This window comes from Notolabrus celidotus, chromosome 20 (genome assembly GCF_009762535.1).
Source record: "Notolabrus celidotus isolate fNotCel1 chromosome 20, fNotCel1.pri, whole genome shotgun sequence".
NCBI lineage: Eukaryota > Metazoa > Chordata > Actinopteri > Labriformes > Labridae > Notolabrus > Notolabrus celidotus.
Genome location: NC_048291.1, coordinates 18,271,784 through 18,297,766, shown reverse-complemented (window position 1 = coordinate 18,297,766; position 25,983 = coordinate 18,271,784). Strand labels below are relative to the sequence as shown.

The 25,983-nt window shown below is 40.4% G+C and overlaps 1 protein-coding gene across 1 annotated transcript in view; it reads left to right on the top strand.

Annotated features, from left to right (window-relative positions):
- Positions 1–25,983, top strand: part of smg1 (SMG1 nonsense mediated mRNA decay associated PI3K related kinase) — a 77,102-nt gene that overhangs the window by 14,511 nt on the left and 36,608 nt on the right. The window contains 20 exon segments of the mRNA XM_034711469.1: positions 439–511; positions 1,052–1,149; positions 2,555–2,728; positions 3,014–3,235; positions 3,566–3,667; positions 4,466–4,756; positions 5,527–5,657; positions 6,488–6,649; positions 9,751–9,869; positions 10,008–10,095; positions 10,271–10,372; positions 11,018–11,158; positions 11,617–11,843; positions 12,212–12,411; positions 12,519–12,680; positions 13,144–13,298; positions 13,424–13,557; positions 14,379–14,690; positions 23,945–24,083; positions 25,791–25,941. Of these exon segments, the coding sequence (XP_034567360.1) occupies positions 439–511; positions 1,052–1,149; positions 2,555–2,728; positions 3,014–3,235; positions 3,566–3,667; positions 4,466–4,756; positions 5,527–5,657; positions 6,488–6,649; positions 9,751–9,869; positions 10,008–10,095; positions 10,271–10,372; positions 11,018–11,158; positions 11,617–11,843; positions 12,212–12,411; positions 12,519–12,680; positions 13,144–13,298; positions 13,424–13,557; positions 14,379–14,690; positions 23,945–24,083; positions 25,791–25,941 (3,183 nt within the window).

Here is a 25,983-nt window from a genome sequence, read left to right as displayed (position 1 = left end):
TTCCAAGAACTAACAGTTCCTGGATCTTCTGGTCTTAAAGCACCTATAGTTTGAGAATAAGTTCTCCAGACCAGAAACAGAACACAACATTTTCCCACGGAGGACAGTTTAGCCATGTCTCAAAAGGCCAGTATGTTTTCAGAGCATGGGTTAGAAAGATCTGCTGGTAGCGAGAATAGTTTTTTTTGTGTTAACTGGTGGTGTAATGTAGACCCCTTTTTTAACTTCAGCTAATCCTGGCTGGCAGTAATGGGAGTCATTAATGGCGTTACGCCAATGTGAGGCATGAAACGAATGCTATGAAAGACAACTGTACAAGTAAAGAAAAAGGAACATTCAAAGGCCACAGTTTCTTCGTCTTGCCTTTGCTGATTGGTAATGTAACGTATGTTTGAGATACACAGAATTGATCCTCAGAAGTTTCATGTTTTTACACAGGACACAGTTGACATCTTGGTGGGATGGCACATTGACCACACACAGAAGCATTCAGTCACTCAGCAAGTTTCAGGTTGGTTGGATAATTATTTCTGTCTTATTAGCCTTTATTTTTGAAGGCCTTAAAATCACGTTTTGATAACATTGCAAGCTTTTCTATCACTTTCTGCTGATAACAAAATAATTGACTTTGTGTTTACTACATCTCAACTGTCATGCATTTTGGTGAACCTGTGGTTAACATCTACTTTCCAGCCTGCCTGTTGCTAAGTTAATGGTTTGAATTTACCATATATTTGTATTTAAAGGCTTCTCTACAGGGGAGACATTTAAGTCATGTTTTTCAGTTGTCTTTGTCATGCATCTATGACAGTTATTTTACCTCTCTATATTTAGCAGTACAGCTATCTATCCCACTCCCCACTTTGTACAAAAAACTTTTGAGAAGCTGAAAGTACTGTATAACATAGGTGAACAAAGCTTAACCTACATCCTACTGCTGCTTCATTGACATAATGCTTTAACTATGCTGCCTGTGTAGACAAATAAGAAAAACATTAAAACAGCCAAGTGCTTTTCTTTCTGCCACTCTGCTCTCCCTGTTTGTTTTTAGGATGGTTACAGAGTTTGGAACAGTTCTGGGTGGCAGATCTGACTTTCTCCACAACCCTGCTGGGACAGTTCTTGGAGGATATGGAGGCATATGCAGAGGTAAAGTTAATTCATAGATTTAACCAATTGTGTCAGGGTGTCATTGAATTTCTCCTTTATCATGCTTTGACTATTTGCTTTCAACTATGAATCAACAAATGTCTTGAACCAGTGTTTTTAGGTGTATGAAAAAAACATTTATACAGTGGTGGCCAGAAGTATAAGAACACTTGGCAAATTTAAGAGGTTTCAGTTGTTTTGTTGAATTGGCCATTAAATTCCCATAAAATGAATTAAATATCTACAAAGTCATCATTATGCTCTATAAACCACATAATAAAGCCATCAGCAGTAGATTTAGGTCTTTTTCCTTACAAAAACAAGCTGATGCAAGAGTCTTAGGACACAGCTGTGTGATTCTTTTGAATGAAAAAGGCCTATCATGCTCATTGTGATTGGTAACATAAGGCTGCATAGCCAAAGACTTGAGATGCAGTCCAAGAACCATAGACTACACTTTAGACCGCCATGATGCCACCAATTCACACTAGAACTGAAAGGGGAGAGGTAGAAAAAACTTTAAGACGCACAAGTGAAGCATCTCAAAATGCTATTTCCGCCTCAGAAACAGGTGACTTAGTGAAAATTGATGGTATCATGGATAAGAAAGTATACCACAGCATTCTGGTGAGGCACAGAGTATCATCAGGGAGTCGTATTATTGGGCCTGGATTTATTTTCTAAGAGGACAATAACCCTAAACACTCTTCTAACATTGCCAGAACTACCTGCAACAGAAGGAATCTGCTGGAACATTGAAAATGATGAACTGGCCCCCTTAAAGTCCGGACCCCATTGAGAAAATGTGGGGCTAGTTGGAAAATAAACCGGACAGATCTATTGTACATTCAAGGAAAAGCTTTTGGCTTGAGTTACAGAAGGCATGGGATAACTTTAGTGTTGAACTTCTCAGGACATATATTGACACTATGACAGAGAGATGTGCTGCTGTAATTGCTGCAAAAGGTTGACATACAAAATATTAAAGTTAAAAGTGCATAAAAACAGTAGGACTCACTTCAACTGATATTTGTTGTGCTCAGAACAACCATCGGCATGTTTCATGAAGATTATGAAATCAAATTATATTTTGGGGACAAAAAAAGTCAATATATTCAGATCTGGCAGGTGTTTTTTGGCCACTGCTGTATATGTAACAAACTGGATAATATTTATTCAAATCAAATCAAATGTACTGTTCGAATAGCAAAAAGAAAAGATATATGCTGTATTCAGAGGTGAAGGAAGTCTTTATTTGTGGTGAAAGCTTTTTAAGGGGTCTTTTAAGGATTTTTTTAAACAATGTTCTGTATTTCGGAATGATGAGTTATGACAGTAAATACTTCCACATACAGCTTATAAGTGTGTATTGTAAATAAGAGCAAACTGTCTATCACTTTTCCAGGATCTGAACCATGTTGGGTCTGGTGAGGTGCTGGATGAAGACATCCCCCCTCCATCTGTATCCCTACCCAAGCTGGCAGCTCTGTTGAGGGTTTTCAGCACAGTGGTTCGCAGCATAGGAGAGCGATTCAACCCCATCAGAGGACCACCCATAACCGAGGTCTACGTCACTGATGTGAGCCCCACCTATCTGGGCTGAGCAGTGTTAACATGATAAAAGATTAAATAGATGATGCTTAGCAGTCTGTGTTAGAGAAATATATAGATCTTCCACCTTACAGATATCTTAGGCTTATTCAGTCAAATACTTCACTAGAAGTTCAGCTAAGAAAGCATTCCATGAAACATGTAGATTAACTTTTTCACTCCATAAACACAATAATTTAGTCAATTGTTAGTCAAGGGCAATTGAAGATCCAATCCACTATCCCCTTAATGTCTGTTACCTCTGTTTCTTCAGGTTCTCAACCGAGTTCTGGCTTGTGTTACCACAGCAAAGCAGGTTCAGTTCTCTGAGGGGGTTCTCACAGCAGGGAATGAATGTGTTGGTGTGTTGCTGGCTAGTGTTGAGCCCTCTGGTCAGCTGCTGGTGGCTGTTCTGGACTATGGCCTGGACCAACTGGACTGCTGCAGGGCCTGCGGCGCCGACTACAGTCTGGCAGTGCTTAGCCTTGTTACTCTGGTACCTTCATTTTTACTGACTTGAGTTCTATAACACATGCTGTTTGAGTACGTTTAGTATAAATCTCAGTTGTTATTGCTGCCATGTGTCATTGTAGCTGCCATAAAGAATCTTATTATAGTTGCTCATTAAACACATTAAGTGTAATGAACCTTATATTGTAATTTTAACTGTAGTTTTCCCTACACCTTTCAAAATGTTTTTTCTTGGGTTGTTATGTGTAGAAGTGCTTTGTTGGTTGGTGGATGGACCATAACAGCTTTACTGCCCAGTGTGTGCTTTTTAAAATCATTTTGTCGAAGTAATTGGTGACTTTGCTTTTACTTTCAGATTGTTGACCGGATCAACACAAAGCTCCCCATGTCCTTTGTTGAGAAACTGTTGGCACCAGAATCCCAGCTACTGAAGCTGCGTTTCCATAGGGAGAAAGAGGTGTGTGTGTGCGTGTTTGCATGTGTGTGTGCAAATGTGTGTATGTGAGTATAAAAAGGTGACATACGTTTAGACATCAATTTTTCTGTATAGCACATGCACTGCATGACAAAAGAAGTAGGTATGTAATCATTCAGGCCATGTGTTATAGATGTGTTTGAGAACTATGTGCATTATTTGACTGCTCTAACAGATGTTATTTTTCTTAAATGACTTTCAACTATATTTTGGAAAATAACAAAAAAAAATTATAGTATGCTGTGGCATTGACCGATAAGGCCCAAACCAGAAATAACTAATGAGACTGTTAAATTTAATGTGACTATATGAAAAACATCATTGCTTCTAGTGTGTTATAACAACTCTGGTACAATGCAATGAAAATCAATTTCAGTGTTAAAACACAGTCTGTCAAGAACCCTGTGCCTGGCAAATACCTCTCTGTACCCTAACATAGTGTGGGTATTCATAAAAACAAAGACCTCACTAAATGTTAGGGTGGTCCAGCTGACTTTTTAAGTGGAGCACTTACCTAAAAGTCTGAGGTGACCCTTTGAAGTAGTATCTCAGGGTGTCCAATCTAATGTAATCAACCAACCACATTAAAATTTTCTCTCTCTCTCTCTCTCTCTCTCTCTCTCTCTCTCTCTCTCTCTCGCTATCTCTCTCTCTCTCTTTCTCTCTCTCTCTGTCTGTCTGTCTGTCTGTCTGTCTGTCTGTCTGTCTGTCTGTCTGTCTGTCTATCTGTGTCTGTCTGTCTGTCTATCTGTGTCTGTGTGTGTGGCTTGTACTCAACAGGTGATGTCAGCTGTTCATGGTGTGTACCAAGCACTACTAAGCCTGAAAAACATTCCAACACTGGAGGCAGCTTATAAAATGGTACTTGGTGAGATGACATGTGCCTTATCCAGCCTGATGGCAACCCTGAAACCAACTGATGGGGCCCTGGCATCTGATGGCATTTGCACCAGTATTGAGCACCCTGCTTTTGCCCCTCTCACCCTACCCCCGGAAACTGCTCAGTTCATCCTTATCTTCAACCTCAGCACACTGACCACAATTGGAAACACCAAGAATTCTCTCATTGGGGTGAGCTTTATTATGTTTTCTTATCTACTAATCACTAAATAACACTTTGAAATAGAGTTATCCAACCAATGCTTACCAAATGTCATGCGACCATGTTCAGAATAAGCCAGTTATACACGATGTGAATTGAGACTGATTCTAATCCAATTTAGAGTTGTGCACAGTTTTCATACAGTTTCCTGACTACACCTGTGTTAAATGGCAGACATTGTCTGGAAGCAGCATAGCAACAAGTTGTTGGGATCCCCGCACATCCATGTGCGGCTGATGAGCAGGGATCCCGGAAGTGCTGCAAATGTGGGAAATACAATGCCACCGAGCGGACAGGGCTTGCGGTCTGTGTTGATTCGATGCGTAGTTGCATTTTGGAGGAGGTGCACGTCAGCTACATGCGTAGGTCTCTGCGTAGGTACCATGCAGACCACCGGTATATGCTGCAGCGTCGATTTCGACGCAGAAGTATAAATCACGCTTCACTCGCTCTTTAAATTGTGATGTGAGCCTATATGGAAATTTTTCAAATGGAAAAAAAAAGGAAAAACAGACTACAAATGCAAACATTATCTCATCAATACATGTTGCTTTACTTAAGCTGACCTGTTTTAAGGATTGGACTCAATACCTGTTCAAGGCTATGCAAGCTTCAACTACTTCACAATAGTTGGTTGGCGAAAGGCTTTAATTTTAGGATTTATTATTGTTTACACTGAAACATGATCAACTGCTGTTTTTTGTGCATGCTCATGTAGAAACTTGTTTCATCTGTTTAGATGTGGGCGTTGTCTCCTACGGTCTTCGCTCTGCTCAGTCACAATCTGATGCTGGTCCACTCTGAGATTGCAGTCCACTACCCTGCCATCCAGTATGCTGTACTCTACTCTCTGTACTCCCACTGTACCAGGTAACAAACACAGCTACACTGTAGGCAACAACGCATTGTTCACTGCTAAAAAAGTGACCGTAATCTGATTTTTATGCAGATACACTTTCTTCATAGTATAATACACTGTCAGAGTTCTAACTGATAGCATCGAGCCAACTTGGCTTTTGGTGTTTATTTGCAGTGTGTTTAACCATACTTAAATCATTTTCAAATGAATCAACATCATTTACTATTTACTCTTCCAACACAAGTTTGGAAGAGTAATTGTCTGTCTCCCATTTGTGTGACAAACAAGCACCCCATATGTATTTATTTAAAGGGACAGTGCATATTAATGAACATTTCTGCATAGCATCAATGTAAATATGCCAGAGTCAGCCATAAGGCTAATTTTCATCTTTAGTCCCCGGCAGCACAAAACAGAGTTCATAACAAACGATAAAGATAAGTAACAGATGGAAAGTAAGTAAACAACGGTCATGCTGCATGATAGTATGACAATGAAAACAAGACCATATACGTTATACAAAAGTGCAAATAACTGTATTAAAGTGCAGTTCAGCGTAGTAGAGAGATATGGCCGGAGTTGGACCAAATACATATGGACCAACTAAAACATGGATATGGGGTTGTATTCAATTATTTTGTATTACTGTTTCACATTATTTTGCAAGTATAACCCAGAACATCATCAGGCAACCTAGCACTTTTCCCTGAAGTTCCCATTGAAGGTCTCAAAATCATTAATTGGTCACAATCAAATTTTAGAGTTGCCTCGAGTAATAGTGTTGAACTGTTCCTACTGCTTTACAGTTTCTCTACTAAATATGTTTCTTTTGTTTATCTAGACATGACCACTTCATCTCATCCAGTCTGTCATCATCTTCTCCCTCCTTGTTTGATGGCGCTGTCATCAGCACTGTGACCACAGCAACTAAGAAGCATTTCAGCACACTCCTAAGCCTTCTGGGAATTCTTCTGGTGAAGGAGCACCTGTACAATGAAGCCAGGTTCTCTCTCCCCCTCTCCTTGTCTTTAACACACCCAAAAACACACAGGCACAAGATACACAAGGGGGGGGTCACAGGTAGCCATCAATATCCGTCGATATTGTGGCACTATTATGGAGTGTGCAATATGGCGAAAGACTGTTGGTATACAGTGGATAGCAAACATCTACACACCCCTGTTAAAATGCCAGGTTTTGTGATGTAAAAAAAATGAGACCAAGATAAACCATGTCAGAACTTTTTCCAACTTTAATGTGACCTAAAACATGAACAATTCAACTGAAAAAAAATTATCTTTTAGGGGGAAGAATAAAAAATAAAAAAATAAAATAAGTGTACACACCCTCTTATAACTGGGGATGTGGCTGTGTTCAGAGTTAACAATTCAAACTCATGACAAATAGTAGTCAGTATACACCTGTCATAATTTAAAGTGACTTTGATTAATCCCAATAAAGATCAGCTGTTCTAGGAGGATTTTCCAGACATTTCCTCAGTTGCATCTTACAGCAAAAGCCATGGTCCACAGAGAGCTTCCAAAGCAGCAGAGGGATCTCATTGTTGAAAGGTATCAGTCAGGAGAAGGGTACAAAAAAATGTCCTTGGCATTAGATATACCATGGACTACAGTGAAGAGAGTCATCATCAAGTGGAGAAAATATGGCACAACAGTGACATTCCAGAGAACTGGACATCCCTCCAAAACTGGTGAAAAGATGAGAAGATAACTGGTCAGGGAGGCTTCCAAGAGGCCTACAGCAACATTGAAGGATCTGCAGGGATTTCTGATTAGTACTGGCTGTGTACTACATGTGACAACATCTCTCCTATTCTTCATATGTTTCGGCTATGGGTAGGGTGGCAAGACGGAAGCCTTTTCTTATGAAGAAAAACATCTAAGCCCGGCAAAATGTTTCAAAAGCATACGTGAAGTCTCCAAAAAGCATGTGGCAAATGTTTTATGGTCTAAAGAAACCAAGGCTGAACTTTTTGGCCATAATTCAAAAAGGTATGTTTGTCACAAAAACACCACTGCACATCACATAAAGAACACCATATCCACAGAGAAGCATGGCTGGGGCAGCATCATGCTTTGGGGCTGTTTTTCTTCAGCTGGAACCTGGGCCTTAGTCAAGGTGGAGGGTAGTATGACCAGATAATTTTTGCACAAAAACTCCAGGCTTCCGTTAGAAAGATGAAGATGAAGAAGAACTTTACCTTTCAACATGACAACGAAACCAAAGCATACATCCAAATCAACAAAAGCATGGCTTCACCAGAAGAAGATTAAAGTTTTGGAATGGCCCAGCCAGAGTCCAGACCTGAATCCAATTGAATATCTGTGGGGTGGTCTGAAGAGGGCTGTGCACAGGAGATGCCCTCACTATCTGATGGATTTAGAGCTTTTTTGTAAAGAAGAATGGGCAAATATTACCACGTCAAGATGTGCCATGTTAATAGACTCCTACAAAAAAAACGGAGTGCTCTAATAAAATCAAAAGGTACTTCAAAAAAGTATTCGTTAAAGGGTGTGTACACTTATGCAACCACATTATTTTATTTTTTATTCTTCCCCCTAAAAGATTTTTTTTTTTAAATTCAATTGAATTGTTCATGTTATAGGTCACATCAAAGGTGGAAAAAGTTCTGACATGATTTATCTTGGTCTCATTTTTTTACATCACAAAACCTGGCATTTTAACAGGGGTGTGTAGACTTTTGCTATCCACACTATATTACTGAAAAGCCCAGGCAATGAAACTCTTTGGTGATGTGACTAAGTTAGGGATAATGTATAGTTTGCCAGCAGTTAGGTTATCCCATTGGATTCTGTTTTGCATAACCACTTATTACCTGAATGCTGACTAAATACATACACAAGTTGGCTCAAGACATTGATTAAAAGGTGATTTCATTGATCTAAAAATGCTTCATGTACCCTGTTTAAGGGTTGCCTCTGATCACTGGTCAGTAATACCTTCATGGCAACAGATTCTTATCTGTTGCAGGTCAATTTAACATTAAACTGAAAATTTCAATTCACTGTCTAGTTATGGTCAAATTTTCACCTACTTATTTGACATTATTTATATTAAACTGCACGTTTTCATTGAGAGTTAAGTAAGACCAGGTGAACAAGATTTATAAAGGAATTTTTATGTTGGCATTTTTGTGTCCCCATTTAGCTCTCCTGGAACTTTGTAGTTGATATGCTTTTAAAAATAACTGAGGTAAAAGTCTGAACTTTTAACACTATTCCCATTATCAATACCATATATGGATTAAGATTCTTTGCATCAATTGGTGACTGAGAAATGCACCCTCCAGCTCTGTTGCCATTGCCTAGAAGGCTAGACAGGATCCAACTATAAAAAATATCAATGCTATTTAGCCTATCAATGTAACATGCTAACGGAAACTAATGTTTTTGCCAAGATGTTTGCTAATATTATGCTAGAAGATACTAACAATTTTGTCTCTGGCATTGCCCATGTTAATCAGAGTAAATAACCATTGTTAAGGGGTTTTGACCACTCACAATCATGTATTTAACACAGCCAGAATGCAAGAAAGCTGGGCAATACAGTTAGTAAGCTGCTGGCTTACTAACTAGCTCTAGCACCCTAGAGTTGCTACTGCTGCAAAGCTTACTTACAGTTTGGTATACAGTAGATAGCGTTCCAGATCCAATACCCAGTTCAAGAACACATTATCATTTGCTCTGAGCCGTTTTGTTTGTTTTGCATTATTAGATCCTGGGCTATTCACAAATAGCCAATCTTTTTTACAGCAAACTTCAGGGCCTAGAGGAGATATTGGCATTTTTGCACCTTTTTTTTCACAAATAGGTCAAAACAAAAAGTTTTATATACCAGTCTTTTTATGTAGAAGATAAAATGTCACTGAACTTGAAAATAGTTACTACTATAGGTTAAAAAGTCAAGCTTGAAAGAAAAGATTTACATGAAAGGGGGTCGAAAACGAACGCATGGGAAAAGTCTTTAGCACCAGCACCTTGTAATACTAATAAATTAGAGCCAAAGCACAATATCAGCCAATTAAGAAGCTCAGTACAAGCAATTTATTTCTGTCTATGTCAGGAGGCTTCTGCTGACTTGGGCTCAGGAAATCTCTGTGTTGATGAAGAAGTCAGACACCTATGGCCCTCTCTTCTCGCTGCCCTCCTTTCACAAGTTCTGCAGGGGCCTGCTAGCCAATGGTGAGCCAAACATCTCCAGTATAAAGAAGTTTATATCATGTGTTTTCAACAGGCTTCGCAGGCTATGTCCTTGTTATTTTCTGTAGTTATCAGTTCTTCATCAGTACTGAAGTTTTTCCCCTTGTTTTCTCTGGCTAGCTCTGAATGAAGATCAAAGTATCTGCCTTCAGACTTGCCACAGCTTACAGGTTCTCTCATCATCACTCTCAACCGAGTTGCTGCAGAGGTAAACATAAAACCATCACCCAAAAGCTTATACCCTTTAAAGATAGTATGTATCATGTCATCTGTAAGGTACTCTTTTCCTGTTTTATACTTTGCTGTTGACATGGGGAAAAATGTGCTAATAAGCTTTCTGTTTGTGTTTGTTTGTACATGTGCGTGTCTGGGCTGTCCAAAAGATGTGTGGATGTGTGCAGAGTCCAGTTGGTCCACACAGCAGTCAGAGTTAGACAGGCCTATGGCAAGCTGCTCAGGACAATCCCACTCGACGTGGCATTGAGGTGAGCCTTCTTTTACCACTAGAGGATATCTGCAGTAAAATTAAATTTTTTTATTTGTGAACCGATTCATGGATATACATGCACTTCATATGCGGTCATAATGTGGAATAGTACAACTGAACTCCAATTTAAATAGAGTACATAGTAGTCAGTTATAATAGAATCAGGGTTTCAGACCGCACTAGTGTAGCAGTGCAGCATTTACTTCAATAATGGATCTGAAAGTCAAGATCATAAAGTACAACTGCACATTTTACATTCATTTGATTCCCAAGTGAAGACAAAGACTTGCAGAAATCGCTTTACAAAGTTTACATGGGCTTGAAATTGTTTTGAAATGCACAATAATGGAATTTTTTAACATGGAGTTAGAAATGTGATTAATCGTGATTAACAATGGAATATGAATGAATATGATCAGAACACATCACATCATTAATAGAAAAAAAAAAAAGGAATACTGTTGTTCTGAGCCGAAATAACCATATTTTGTTTTGGGTTATCCCTCAGCTTGTAAATCTTAAAATGTTTTAATACAAAACATATATCAGTCAATATACTCACAGTTAGGGTATGCCTTATTAATTTCAAGTGTCCAATTTTTATTTTATTTACATTTTTTCTTTTGTGTTTGTGTGTCACCAGTAATCACAGCCACCCCAAGATGAGGGAGATCTCGATCACAATCCGCTACCATATGAGTCGAGCACCAAGCAGCACATTCCACCCCCAGGACTTCAGCGACCTCATCAGCTTTATTTTATATGGAGTCCTTCATCGAGGAGGGTACTTATTCCTGTGGCAGAGTGATCAGCCGCATACATTTTTGAAATACTTTGCTCTGGTGCTTTTGATCAAGGAGCACCAGGAGTGCCTTTATATCAGAGCAAGGTCATGCTAAATCATGTATCTTTTGATTAATAGTGAACATACTAGCTCACTACTTTTTTTTCCTGTTTGTACTTTGCCTTAAGACAAGTGAGGAAGAGGGTAGGAAGATAGGATGGTCTTTATAACATACATCATAATAACTTTTTCCCCACAGCTAAAAACATTTGTGTAAATATTGAAGAATTGAAAGTCTTCAACAGAAAGGACTAATTGTTTTACTATTTTTCGTTTTTCTACTATTTTGGTTCATTTTGCAGACTGTAATTCATGCTATCCATTTGTACCACTGTATACATTGTTCAGGCCTCTGTGTCCAGTGTTACCTTCTAAGCTTCACAGTTCTGTACCCACAGCAAGGAGCCCTGGCTGGAGCGTCTATACTACAGCTGCCAGCGTCTGGAGAAACGGAACGGCCGAGGAGGTGTTGATGGCAGCAAGCTGGATGTAGTGCCCCATGCATTATTGAAAACTGAGACGGTGCTGTGGCAGTGGGCAGTGTGGGAGGCTGCACAGTTCACTGTTATGTCTAAACTCAGAACACCATTGGGACGAGCTCAGGACACCTTCCAGACTATTGAGGGTAAAGAAACTGAGTTTTGTTGATTGTTCACACTGACTTATATTTCATTTCAGTTTTAAGCAATTTTTGCACTCTTACAAAGTTTTTGGTATAACCGCATCTCAGAAAGCATTTGCTGTGGGACAAATATAGATCAATCTCTATTAAAGAAAAGAAAAATAATGATATTCGAAATTCAAAAAGGTACATTAAATACTTTCAGTTTTAGCTCATGACAGGCAGAGAGATTGGGGGAAACCACTAGAGAGAGCAAGGACCCGCTGTTTGATACAAATCAGGGACATATTGGTTCATACACTTGACTTTAGCGTGGAGTTAACCAGCGCTATCCAGCCTTTCAATAATTTCTCTATTTCTTTATGTTACAGGTATGATCCGGAGCCTGGCTGCCCAGAGTCTTAACCCAGAACAGGACGTTGGAGCTTGGGCTGGTGCTGGAGGTGATGGGGATAGTCACCACTCAAATCAGCTTCGTCTTGCTCTTCTTCTTCAGTATCTGGAGAACCTTGAGAAACTCATGTACAATGCTTATGAGGGCTGTGCAAATGCTCTCACTGCTCCACCCAAGGTGTTCAAATTAAAGCTTAGAAGTCTAATAGTAGTCCATGATAGTATGTCATTTGACAATGACCGTATTGTTCGTTCTTTTTTAAATATTTCTTTCTTGTGTCTAAGGGCATCAGGACATTCTTCTACACCAACAGGCAAACATGCCAAGACTGGCTGACAAGGATCCGCCTGGCACTGATGAGAGTCGGCCTTCTCTCTGGCCAACCTGCAGTAACCATTCGTCATGGCTTTGACTTGCTTTCAGAGATAAAGAATAGCAGCCCCCAGGTCAGTGCAAATGCTCTGTAAGGTCTAGACCATACTCTGTTAAATTATTAACAAAGACCAAACATCAAGACAGGATACGATCCAGTCCCCTCTTACTGACCGGATTCGATCTTATCTCATCTTGATCCACCATGAGCATTGCCCCTCGCAGTATTTAGCTAGTTACAACAGCAAGGAAAAACTTCCTTTTAACAGGCAGAAACCTCAAGCAGAACCAGACTTATGTAAGACAGTCATCTGCCTTGACGTAGTTGGGATTGGAAAGAGGGTTAGAAGACAGAGAGAGTGAGAGTGAGTGAGTGAGTGAGAGAGAGTGAGAGAGAGAGTGAGAGAGAGAGTGAGAGAGAGAGTGAGAGAGTGAGAGAGAGAGTGAGAGAGAGAGTGAGAGAGAGTGAGAGAGTGAGAGAGAGAGAGAGAGAGAGAGAGTTAGATATATGAATAATCTGCTTTATGTGTTTATCAGGGACCAGAGCTTGAGGTTCCTTTGACATTGCTGGTGGAAGCTTTGTGTGAGCTGCATTGTCCTGACGCCATCCAGGGCCTGTCAGCCTGGAGTCTCCTCACAGGTGGCAAGAGTCTAAGTTGGCTGTCATCAGTTGCATTGCAAGCAGAGGGACGGTAAGTAACTGGCTTTTTCCAGACATCCTCACAATTCAATGAAATAATCAACTGAATTCACCTCCATGTGTCTTTGGTTCATTTATTTGGTTGTACTGTACTAAATAGTAAGTGTATGTGTGTAGGTTTGAGAAGGCATGCCTGGAGTATCAAGATCAACTATCTGCAGTAACAGGGATGGACTGCAGCATCAAAAGCTCTGATTGCTGTCTGCTCAAATTCTCCAGCAACTCATGTAGCCCCAAACACACCAGCAACGGTAACTAGCAAATATCCATGTTTAATGCAGTCTCACTACCATAGAATATAATACGACTGGTACCTCCTGTATTTGCACTCCAGTCATTATATCTAAATTAAAACTTATGACTCCAGCATCAAGTTTTATCAAAGATAAATACTACCACTACTACTACTACTTTTACTAATATAATAATAAAACTAATAATAATAACAATGCTTTTTTGCTATAATGTGTTTTTTTCCACATAAGTGATGTGTTGAAAGACTATTTTTCATAGTTCAGACAAATAGAAACAAATGTACAGCTTGACTGGGACAGCATTCATCAGGAGCCTTTATAAATCACTGTCTAATATCAGAATGGTTTTCAACTCCTTAAAACTAAGTATGTTAATGAATAATGTGATTATCAGCTAAGTAAGGTTAAACCACTCTTGTGCTGCTTGATATTGTTTTTATTCTCTCAACATGATATTTTTGGAATTTGCAGTGCACATAAATGTATCAGCTCCAATAGCTTATGTAGATTCATTTCAAAAAGGCCCTCTGTCTGATACCAATCTGGTTTAGTAATTTGAGAAATCCTTATATTTAGATTACATTTTTAGAGTTTAACAGAGCTCATTTAATTAATCATCATAACAATAAATATTTCTGTAATGTCTGTGTTGTACCTTTGTGATTTTTAGGGGTTGTAATTATATGATTGTTGCTGTTATTATAAAAAACATTGCAGCTCCTGGTGTCTTTACAGCGTTGGCACTACAAAAGAATGCCCATAACGGTTATAATTAGCATTTGATTTTGTGTCTTGCGTCTATTAAATACTTCATACAGGTGACATTAAGAAGACAGTGCTGCTAAAATCCAGTGAGTGTTCTCCTGAGGTGATCAACTTCCTGGCCAACAAAGCATGTCAGTGTTATGTGGCACTCTGTGATTGGGCATCTGTGAAGGAGTGGCAGGCTACAATCCATACCATCAAACAGAACTCTACCAATCAAGTCAGCATTAACCTAAAGACGGATTTTAACTACATCCAGGCTCTTAACTGCTTTGAGGATGGAGATCTGGCTGAGTGTGGAGTTCAGCTGGAGCTTCTACCTGGAGAGGATTACAGCTCACTCTCCAACACCAAGGACAAGCTTGGTAAGAGTATTTACAGGATAGACTCCTGATCATCACATTCTTTGAAACTTATACATACTTATGAAACAAATATAAAGTTTATATTATTATTTTAGAATACAATCACTCTTTTGATAGTGTCCACAACAACCTTATTTTAAGCTAAATAGAGCTGAACTATTTATTACATAAAAAAACTTAAATAAAGCACAACCAAATTAAACGCAGGGTCCAATATAGGGTTGCAAAGGGGTGGAAAATTTTCAGTAAATTTCTGGAAAGTTTCCGGTAAATTGCAATGGGATGTTAAACCGGGGAATTTTGGAAATATTCCAAATTGTAAACTTTCCATGGGAATTAACTGGGAATTGAGGGTAATTTAAAGCTAGGGTTGGTAATCTCGGAAAACCAGCATGAATTTGAATGTAGCTTTTCCTCATGACTCCGTCTAACTCCTCCCCCCCTCCCTCGGAGCTCCTCCAAAACGACGCCCCCCCCCCCCCGGCTCACATGCACGAGCGCCGCTGACTTGCGACCATATGATCGTGACTGATTCAAAACCGGTCCTCACCAAAACATTATCATAGTGAAAGTTAAAAACACAAACAAACATGGCTGCTATTAGTATTCACAACTGTCATGCTAACATTATCCAGTTGTACCAGTAACACATATAATACTGTAACAGCTCTACTGTTTGTTAAATGTGTTCAGTGTAGATGTTCTTAATTCCTACAGTGTTGACGGTCAGTGAAGGCATCAGGAGAGGTGTAGAGTGTGTGAGTGGGAGAGGAGAGACAAGAGGAGAAGTTCTTCATTCATTCAAACATTGATTGTTGCTTTGTTGGTTGGTGTGATCACGGCCGACAGTGACCGATTATTAAAACTCAATGTGTTCACGAATCGGCTCGTCATCACTACAGCGTCCGGACGGACGCTACAACATATACATTTTCTGTAGGACTTAATGAATGTCATTCATTCTTCTGCTTGTCAGAGCCCCTGTGGTGAGAGCTTTTTAGTCCAGTACAGTCCTGAGCAAAGCACCTCATCAGGTCAGAGGGGACAGGCCCGAGGACGAGCGAGAGGGGCAGTAAATAGAGTCAGGGGAAGTAGAGGCAGGAGACGGGGACTCGGAGGAGTGCACACCGGGGAAATGTACGCGCAGGAGGAGGGCAGAACGGCTGGACGGGATTTGATTGGTTTAAAATTTGGGGACCCAAATAACGGTGATTGGTTGGTGTTTTCCCAGGTTTACTCCGGCTGTAGATAGCAGTTTTTTTTCACTCTTTCTTAGGAACACATGTATTGATTGCCATCAGGACATAAAGATCATTTTAACCAGTATGACAAAAAGTGGATCTAAATCTGATTACCAACCCCAGCTTTAATGGAAAGGTATCATATCCAAGCATAAATATTTGTTTTGTTATAAGCCGACATCCATCCAAAATGATACAATTAAATTTGATAATTGTAAGTTAAACATTAGTACCATCCATCAAATCTGTTAAATATATTACCACATAATATCATCAAAACTGACTTAACTTTGTGTAGTCCACAGGCTCAAATGCGTGGCTTCAAAAGTCTTGTGCTCTGGGCTCAAAAGTGTTGTCCAGGATTCTAGAAGTCATCTGTGCTTCATGTGATGGAGGAATGCACAGTGCATGTAGGGGGCGTAGTCTCAATAGCCCTGCAGTAAGCAGTGTGCTATGTGCATGTGATTGAGGAATAGCAGAGATATTCAACTGTACTTGCATGAAATCTGGTTGTTTTAGTCAGGATTACACTAAAATATATTTTCCCCAACTATATTTAAGTTCCCTATTAAGAGCTAACCTTCAATTAAGTAAATTCCTGGTTTATTCCCGTTAAGTCCCATGGAAAGTTTCCAACTTTGAAAATTCCCGGAATTTTGCAGCCCTAGTCCCATATAACAGCCAAGTGTGGGGGCACATTTACACAAATACATACCACAAGTAGATGCCGGTACTCGTTAGTAACATTAAACAACGTTAGTTTGATACAGAAATACATTTTAAAAAAGAGAGCATGAGCTGTGAGGAGACTAGCTACACCTGTCAGGTGATGTTCTGGTTATTTTGTAGGCTGTGACATAGGTGGACAGAATTAGCTGCATATATGATACTGACTCAGTTTTTCTGTGTATATGTTGCTTTTCTGTTTAAACAGGCAGTGAATCAAAATCATGGGTTTTATCTGTGCTAGTTTACCTGTTCATTGTTAATTATTTGTGATTAACTGTGCCCACCCCTGGCTGTAGTGTAGCAGGAAGTGTACCTCTGTTAACATCTGTCTGTGTGGACAGAGCTGACAGTGCACTGAGAGCCAGGTGTCCATGCCCACCTGTCTCTGTCTTTCTCAATCAATTCAAATTCAATGAGATTTATTGGCATGACTGAATAATAACAATGTTGCCAAAGCATTCACAAATGTACAAATCAAATAATAACAACAGTAAAGGTCAAGTGAAAATGAAACAGAACAGGATTCATAGCTTTGGGGCTTTCCCGTCTCAACTTCAAGTTCAGATTACTTTATTGGCATGAACAGTTCAGTGGTCGGGTTGCCAAAGCAGTGTACAAAATGAATTACAATTGTAATACATATTTTCGAATTTCCATTCACCCACAATCTCTCTCTCTCTGTTTTGCCTTCACTCTGTCTCCCTGCCTTTAGCTCTCTCTCATTCCTTATTCTGTCTCTCTTTCGCTCTCAATTCAATGAGTCTGTATTTCTCTAAGTCTCTTTTTGTCTCTGCTTCTCTGTCTTTCTTTCTTTCTTTCTTTCTTTCTTTCTTTCTTTCTTTCTTTATACTTTCTTTCACACTCTTCCTGTCTTTCTCTCTCAATCTTTTTTCTCTCTTTCACTCTTTCTGTCTTTCCTTTTCTCTCTGTTGCTCATCTTTATCTCCCTCTCTTTCACAAACTTTTTTTTTATTTCATTCTTTTTTTCTCTCTTTCGCTGTTTATCTCTTTCCTTTTCTCGATCTCTTGCTCATCTTTATCTCCCCCTCTTTCACGAAATCTGTCTTTCGGCATCTTTTTTCCTCTTTCGCCTTTTCCATCTTTCCTTTTCTCTCTCTCTCACTCCATCTTTATCTCTCTCTCTTTCACAATATCTGTCTTTATCTTTTCTTCCTTTTTCTGTTTCTCCTTTATCTCTCTCTCTCTCTCTCTCTCAATTTCAATTCAATTCAAAGGGCTTTATTAGCATGGAAAACATGTATTCATTGCTAAAGCTTAAAAAGAAATAAAACACAAAATTACAAACAATTACAGAATGATAAGATTAAATGTTAAACTAACAGAGCTGTATAGAAGAAAGAAAATATGTGAATAATAAAAATAATAATGATAATAAAAATAAAACTAACAATAATAATACTAACAACAACAAAAATAATAATACTAACAACAAAAATTATAATTACAACAATAATACTAATAACAATAATAATAATAATAATAATAATAATAATAATAGTAATAATAATAATAATAATTTCATTTATCTTTTACAGATGACTATAGATTATTTACAGAAATGTAAAATTAAAATGGAAAGATTTAAAGAGGAAATATGTACAGCTCTGTGATGTGTGTATATACAGGTCTGTGATGTGTGTATGTACAGGTCTGTGGTGTGTGTGTGTACAGGTCTGTGATGTGTGTATGTACAGGTCTGTGATGTGTGTATGTACAGGTCTGTGATGTGTGTGTGTACAGGTCTGTGATGTGTGTATGTACAGATCTGAAATGTGTGTATGTACAGCTCTGTGGTGTGTGTATGTACAGCTCTGGGGTGTGTGTATGTACAGTTCTGTGATGTGTGTATGTACAGGTCTGTGATGTGTGTATGTACAGGTCTGTGGTGTGTGTATGTACAGCTCTGTGGTGTGTGTATGTACAGGTCTAATTAGATGATGGTGCAGGGATGTTCACGGGGGTTTGGAGCTGTTGGACGCTCTCTTCCGCTCACAGCAGCTGATATAGCGTGCTGCAGTGTTTGCACATTGTGGTTCCTCACCCAGCAGGTACATCAGTTTTTGTTTGTTGTCAAGTGAATGAAATTCTTTGTGTGTGTTTGTGATCAGTGGGAAGAATGTGTGTCTCTGATGTCCTGGTATAGAGGACAGGTGGTTAAAAAGTGGAGCTCTGTCTCCACTTCATGCTGGGTGCAGTGGGTGCAGATTCTGTCCTCTTTGGGGAGCCAGGTCCGTCGGTGGCGTCCTCTCTCAATGGCGAGGTCGTGTTCACTGAGTCTGTACATGGTCAAAGTTTTCCTCAGCTTTGGATCTGTCACAGTGCTCAGATATTTTGCCACATTGTAATCTCTCTGTAGAGCTAGGTAACATTCTAATTTGTTTTGTTTTTCGGTTGATTTTGTCCAATTTGTTAAATAGTTTTCTTTTTGTTTTTGAATCATTTCATTGATTCTGATTGGGTTTCTGTCTGAGGGCTCTGCTTGGGAGGACAGTCCCAGAACCAGGTGTCTGAGGGGGCAGTTCTCTGAAGACTCTCTGGAGGTCAGGGCTTTGTAATGGAGTGTGTCAGGGTCACTATTCTTTAAGTGGTTGTAAAATTTAAAAGCTCTCTTTTGAATTTTGATGATTAAAGGGTATTGTCCTAATTCTGCTCTGCATGCATTATTGGGGGTTTTCTGTTGGACACTGAGGATGGATTTACAGATCTCTGCATGCAGAGTCTCAATGTGGTGTTTGTCCCATTTAGAAAAATCTTGATGTGCGAGAGGACCCCAGATCTCACAACCATACAGAAAATGGGTTCTATAATGGAGTCCAGGATTTGAAGCCAGATTTGAATAGGGATGTCTAAGTTGACGTTCCTTCTGATGGCGTAGAAAGCCCTTCTGGCCTTGTCTCTCAGGTCGTTCACAGCGCTGTTACAGTTACCTGTGGCCAAGGTAAGTGTAATTCCTTGTGTGTTCAATTTCATCAGTATCTAGAAAGAATCTCAATGTGTGGTGTTGGAGGCTGTTTCTTTTTTGGAAAATCATGATTTTGGTTTTGGATAGATTGACTGTCAAGGCCCAGGTCTGGGAGAAACTGTGCAGAAGGTCCAGGTGCTGTTGTAGCCCCTCTTTGGTTGGAGATAGGAGCACCATGTCATCTGCATACAGTAGGCATTTAACTTCAGAGTCTAACAGGGTTAGACCGGGTGCTGCAGACTCTTCTAATGCCTTTGCCAGTTTGGTAAAAAGCCAATCTGTGATTTGTTGAGGACATTATTTTGGGTGAGGAAATGTAGGAGTCTGTGGTTTATGATCATACAGAGGATTTTTCCCAGGTTACTGTTCTTTGAGTGTGATTGGAAAATCCAAGGGGTTCTGGTAGTCTTTAATAGTGGACTCTAGACTTTGTTGTTTCTCTTCTATGTGTGTTTGTTCTTTATTCTGCTCTATTGGGCCATAAAGTTTGGAGAAGTGGTTTACCCATACGTCTCCATTTTGGATTGGTAGGTCTTTGTGTTGTTGTTTAGAGTTTTCCAGTTTTCCCAGAAGTGGTTTGTTTGAATGGATTCTTCAATTGAATGGAGTTGATTTCTAATATGTTGGTCCTTTTTTCTCCTTACCGTATTTTTATATTGTTTTAGTGTTTCACTGTAGTGGATGCGTATGTTCTGGTTGTCGGGCTCTCTATGTTTTTGGTTTAATAAATTCCTTAATTGTTTTCTGATGTTCTGACATTCATTATCAAACCATTTGTCTTTGTTGTGTGTTTTAGGGGGGTTTCTATTTGAGGCCTTGAGATCAGATATGGAAGCTGTAAGGTAGAATATGTTGTTTAGGTGTTCTACTGCTCTGTTCACACCTTCACTGTTAGGATGAAAGTCATCATTCAGAAACTTGTCTAGCTGTGACTGGACTTGTTGTTGCCTAATAGCTTTTTGGTACGTTTCTGCACTGTCCTCATTCCATTTATAGCTTTTCTTGATATTATGTAGTTTGATTGGTGTCTGTGCTTCCTGATTGGTTGTTGCTCTGTTTAGGTAAATTGTGGTTTTGTTATGGTCTGAAAAGGGAGTTAGTGGGCTGACTGTGAACGCTTTGAGAGACTCCAGGCCTGGGGTGTAGCAGAATGAGTAGCAGGATGTCCTCTGGGGGCTGTAGGGTGACCTCTGGGGGCTGCAGGGTGATCCATGGATGCTGGAGGGTAATCCCTGGGTGCTGTAGGGTGATCTCTGGATGTTGTAGGGTAATCCCTGGGTGCTGTAGGATAATCCCTGGGTGCTGGAGGGTGATCTCTGGATGCTGGAGGGTAATCCCTGGAAGCTGTAGGGTATCCTCTTGGTGCTGTAGGGTATCCTCTGGATGCTGTAGGGTAATCCCTGGGTGCTGGAGGGTGATCCCTGAATGCTGTAGGGTAATCCCTGGGTGCTGGAGGGTGATCCCTGGGTGCTGGAGGGTGATCCCTGGATGCTGTAGGGTGTCCTCTGGGTGCTGTAGGGTGTCCTCTGGGTGCTGTAGGGTGACCTCTGGGTGCTGTAGGGTGATATCTGGGTGCTGTAGGGTGACCTCTGGGTGTTGTAGGGTGATCTCTGGGTGCTGTAGGGTGACCTCTGGGTGCTGTAGGGTGATCTCTGGGTGCTGTAGGGTGATCTCTGGGTGCTGTAGGGTGATCTCTGGATGCTGTAGGGTGATCTCTGGATGCTGTAGGGTATCCTCCTCTGGGTAGATCTCTGGTTGGAGCAAGTCTTCCGGATGTTGGTATGTCTGAAGTGCTCATTTCTCTGTTTCTTCTGTGGGATGTGTTGAGTTTGCGGTTGAGTGCAACGTCTTTTAGGGTCTTTGCAAATATTGGGACTTTTGCCTTGAGGATGTGTACCTGGTCGTACAGGCTGTTCTGGTCCAAAGTGGGGTGGAGTGCCACGTACACATTCGGTTTCAGTGCACAGTCTCTGGTGATTTGTGCATTTATCCTATGGATGAGGTCTGGGTGAATGTCCCATCTGGGTAGCAGGGTTGATATAACTATTTTTGCAGAGGGGAATGTGGCCGAGGCTTTGTCTGTGACCCTCTTCAGAGAATTGGCCACCTCTTCTCTCTGTGTTCTCAGGTCGTTCGTGCCAGTGAGAATGACGATGTGGCTGGGGGATCCGAGGTGGTCTTCTGTTAGTAATTCCATGGTGTGGCTGGTATTCTGGCACTTGATTTTAGTGACTCTGTGGTTAGGAAATAGTTTCTTCTCTTCCACATACTTCCCATTTGAGTCCATGAGGAGCACAATTTGTGGGTTTTGTGTCCCGTTGTTTTCTGGAGGTCTGATGGTTTGGTTGATGGTTTGGTTGGTTGGAGAAGGGGTTTCTTCAGTTAGTGGCTCTTGACTTGGTGGTGTTGCTGAGTCATTTGGGCTCTTGTCCTGGCCCTGCTGTTCTGTTGTTTCCTGTGGGGGGGGTAGACAGCTCAATCACAGGTTGTAGGTTGCTAAGCTCTGCCACTTTATCTTCAAGCTTTTGTATCTCTTCTCTGAGCTGCCTTATCTCCTGCATGTAGACCTCCTCATTGTCTTGGAGTCTTTTTACTGTCTTCCAAAGGGCAGACAGGTCTTTCTCCTCTGCTGTGTTTCTGGGTCTGTGTGACTCATTCTTGCCGTATGTTGTTGTTTTTGTTGTCTGCCCAGATTGGAGTGTGTTGATCTTTTGCTCCATTTCCACTTGTTTTACTTCTAACTGTGTGAATCTGTCTTTCAACACAGTGAAGGAGTAGGGCTCTGTGGTGGGGGGCTGACTCTTTGGCTGGGGTTCTTCTGAGAGGATTTCTGAGGGTGATGGGGTTTCCAGTTGGCTTGTGGTGGGGCTGTTGTCACTGGAATGGGGTTTCTCCTCCTGTGCCTTCTCTCTGACTCTGGAGAAGTTTTGTTCAAAGAGACTCAGGTTGCCCTGGATCATCACTGTCCCTTTCTTGTAGAGGTGTATGATGGTCTGTTCTTCATCTGGGTTTATCTTTAGTGTCCATCCTCCACTAAAACCCTCTTTTCTAAATAATTTCTTATTGCTGTATGCCATGCCTGGGGATGGTCGGTATGGAAGGCAAGGTTTGACTTATTTCCATTTTTTAAACAGTCAGCAAACAATGTCTCTGGATTGTTCTTCAAGAGCTCCTCTCTGAATTTCTTTCTTGCAGGTTCATTAGTAATGGTTGTTGGGAATTGTATTTGTACGGCTTCTGTTTGGATGTGTTGGTTGTCTGAAGAAGAAGGACTACAGGTATTATCATCTGTAGAGAGGAGGCTGAGGAGCTCTTCCATTGTTAGGGTTTGAATCGTGTTTGAATGTCCACACAACTCTCCCCTTTACCTCAGGGTTACTTGAGGTTGCAGCTATAGCCTCTAGGTAGGCTCTGTATCAAGTCTTGCCTCAATGTCTATCTTTTTGGTGTATCAAAGATATCAAAACAAAGTGTGATGATGTTTTCTCTGTTTCCAGCAGTTACCTGTGGAGTTCTCCAGTGTGCCAGTTAGCTTACTTGCTGTAACCTCCTGTTGATCAGCCAGTCTTCCTTGGCAGTTACTGGCAGTTGGTGATAGCTTTTAGCTGTTAGCTGCTAGTTGGAGTTGTACCTTTGTCTTGTTTCTTCTTCTTTTTTGACTGAAACTCGATGGAAATGTTCAGTTCTTTCCGTTAAAGTATCCTGGAGTCTTTGATCTTCTTATTGTTGTAAAAATTAATGGTAACTTGTAACTTACCAAAAATATTAAAATTAAAGAAGGAAGTTCAGGAGCTTATCTTTTTGCTGCCAACAGCTTTGGTAACCATGGCAACTCTCTCTCTGCCTCTCTCTCTCTGCCTCTCTCTCTCTGTCTTTCTTTGTCTATCTGACTTTGTAATTGTTTCCGCCTGTCTGTCTGTCTTTCTTTCTCTCTCTCTGTATATTGTCCTCTGTCTCTTTCTCTTCTATATATCCTACTATGAATGAAGTTTGTCTAGATTAGCTGTCTTGCAGGAATTGAGTGATTCAAATGATTGAATTGAAATAAAAAAAATGTTATGTTTTTGATGATAGCTTGATTCTGTAGTTTGTGCACTGTTAATTAAATTATTGTTAAGCTAACCATTATTATAGTATTTACCATCTTTTCTGTGCAAGAGTTGTGTCCAGAAAGACCTGGAAGCCTGGGTCATGTCTATATGAGTCCCTGGCCCAATTATAGGCAGGTTGTGATCATTTGTGATTGAAGCAACAACAAGCATTTTTAACATTCACATTGAATTGTCTTCTCTGTCTGTCAGATCTCAAGAGGCTTCTCCCCTTCATAAGTCCAGATCCAACTGAGCTGCAGAGAGCTGTTGAGGTGCAGCTTCTTCGCAGTGCTGTTAGTGCCATGGCGAAAGCTAGTGAACAGCAGGAGAAGACTACAGCCAATCCAGAGTAAGTACTCCTATAGAAACAAGCAATTGTGTTTTTTTCTAGGCTCTTTAAAATTTGTAACAGAAATGCCTGTCAGGTCCTGGTAAGTTAAACGCTCCAGAGTTTTCACAACTAGTTTGTGGTTAGGATATGCAGTTAATTCATAGGGGCATGTGTGAGAGAAATTGGGATGATTCCAAAGGCACAATACCATAGACAATATAATAACATAGATACCAAAACCGGAGTGAAGCCAATACTATTGCAGTCAAATTCCACCAGATCTGTGTCCGGTCCATCTTTGCTCCATCATGGCACCTGAGTTAATAGGTTTCTATTCTAGTCAATGTGTTAAGTCCCACTGGATCAGCTCCGTTGCCCACCAGCTGCCTCTCTGATCAGGCACGCTGGAAGCCTCCGGATCACATCGGCAAGACTTCTATTTTTGCCAGATGCCGGAGCATGACGCATCAATCTCAACAGAGAAGATTGAGCGGGACAGAAAGTCAGGCAACAAAACAAAATTAAAACATCCGGTTAATTTTCAGAATAAAACACTGTGTTATCACCAGATCGTTTTTCAATTAACTACGACAACAAACCACAATGAGCGAAGCCGGGCTTGGAGTCATCAGGCCAGAGGTTTTCAGGGCCCAATAAAGACAACATAGATGAGGAGAGGAGTCGGATATTCATTAATGCAGTAATTACCGTGGGAAAACCTTGGTCACGTGACTCCAGCTGTCCGGCGGTCTTCTTCCATGCTGTGTTCTGAAAATACGACCAGCATGTGTTGACAGATGAGAAAGCATGAAGCCGGACAGCAGCGCATCAGAGATGGACCGGACACGGATCTGGTGGAAATCCCGGGTTAGAGTTCCCCTTAGTAACTGGCTGCAATATAGGTGTAAAGCACATCTCTGTATGAGATGGAACTTAAGTAAAACTAGAAAACTGAATACATTGAATACATTTGTTGAATACATTTTTCTTAAACATGCTCTTGTGTTATAGCATGCTAAAGAGTTTAGTTCTTATGCTGATTTTGTTGCAAGCGTTCATTTTCTGGATAGTTTTGATAAGTTGATTGATCTTAAAAAGAGGGGATGTGATATCATGACTGACAGCTCTGCTTACAAATGCAGTTCTGCTGACAAATACATTTATGTTGGGAAATTTCAAACAACATAAAATCATTATTGATAATTGATAATAATCATTTATGACTATCTGTAAAATATGGTCTTCGGCACATTTCTTGTCAGGCATGCATCAAGTAGTATTCAGAATGTTGCATCATGGTCTACACAGTGTAATATTTTTGGGGCTGGCATGGGTTGCGGTAGTTAAGTCTTAAGCTCAGTGGCAGGGCCCAAAGAGAAACTTTTCATGGGGCCCAAAATCCCTGGCAGCACCCATTTTTAATATCGCTTATTTTCAAAATCACTGTCACTCCTAGAGGGCTATCGCAGTTACAAACACAGACTATGCAACAAAAAGAACAACAAACTGAAATCTTGTTAAACCTCATCTTTGCACAGTTGACCAATAAAGTAATCTGATGGGTTTGGGTGACGCATTTCCCTCAAAGTATAGGGAGTAGGAGTAGAATTAATCTCTTCATGCACACCACTTAATGAGATTTTTTTTTGTCCTTCTTCTAATACAGTTCCAATATCATGTCATAAGTGATACAGTTTTGGTAATTATTGTTATGTGTCATTGCAGTATATTGGTGCGCTGCCTGAAACAGACTGGGCGGATCTGTTTGGGTCCTCTTCGCCTGTCTACCCTCACACTCTCTGATGCCCTGCCCAGCCTGCCTACCCTGCAGCTTCATTGTACTGCTACCCTTGAGAACACTTTCACTGGACAAGAAGTATGTATACCCATACCTTCAGTTTGACTGTATGAAATACGT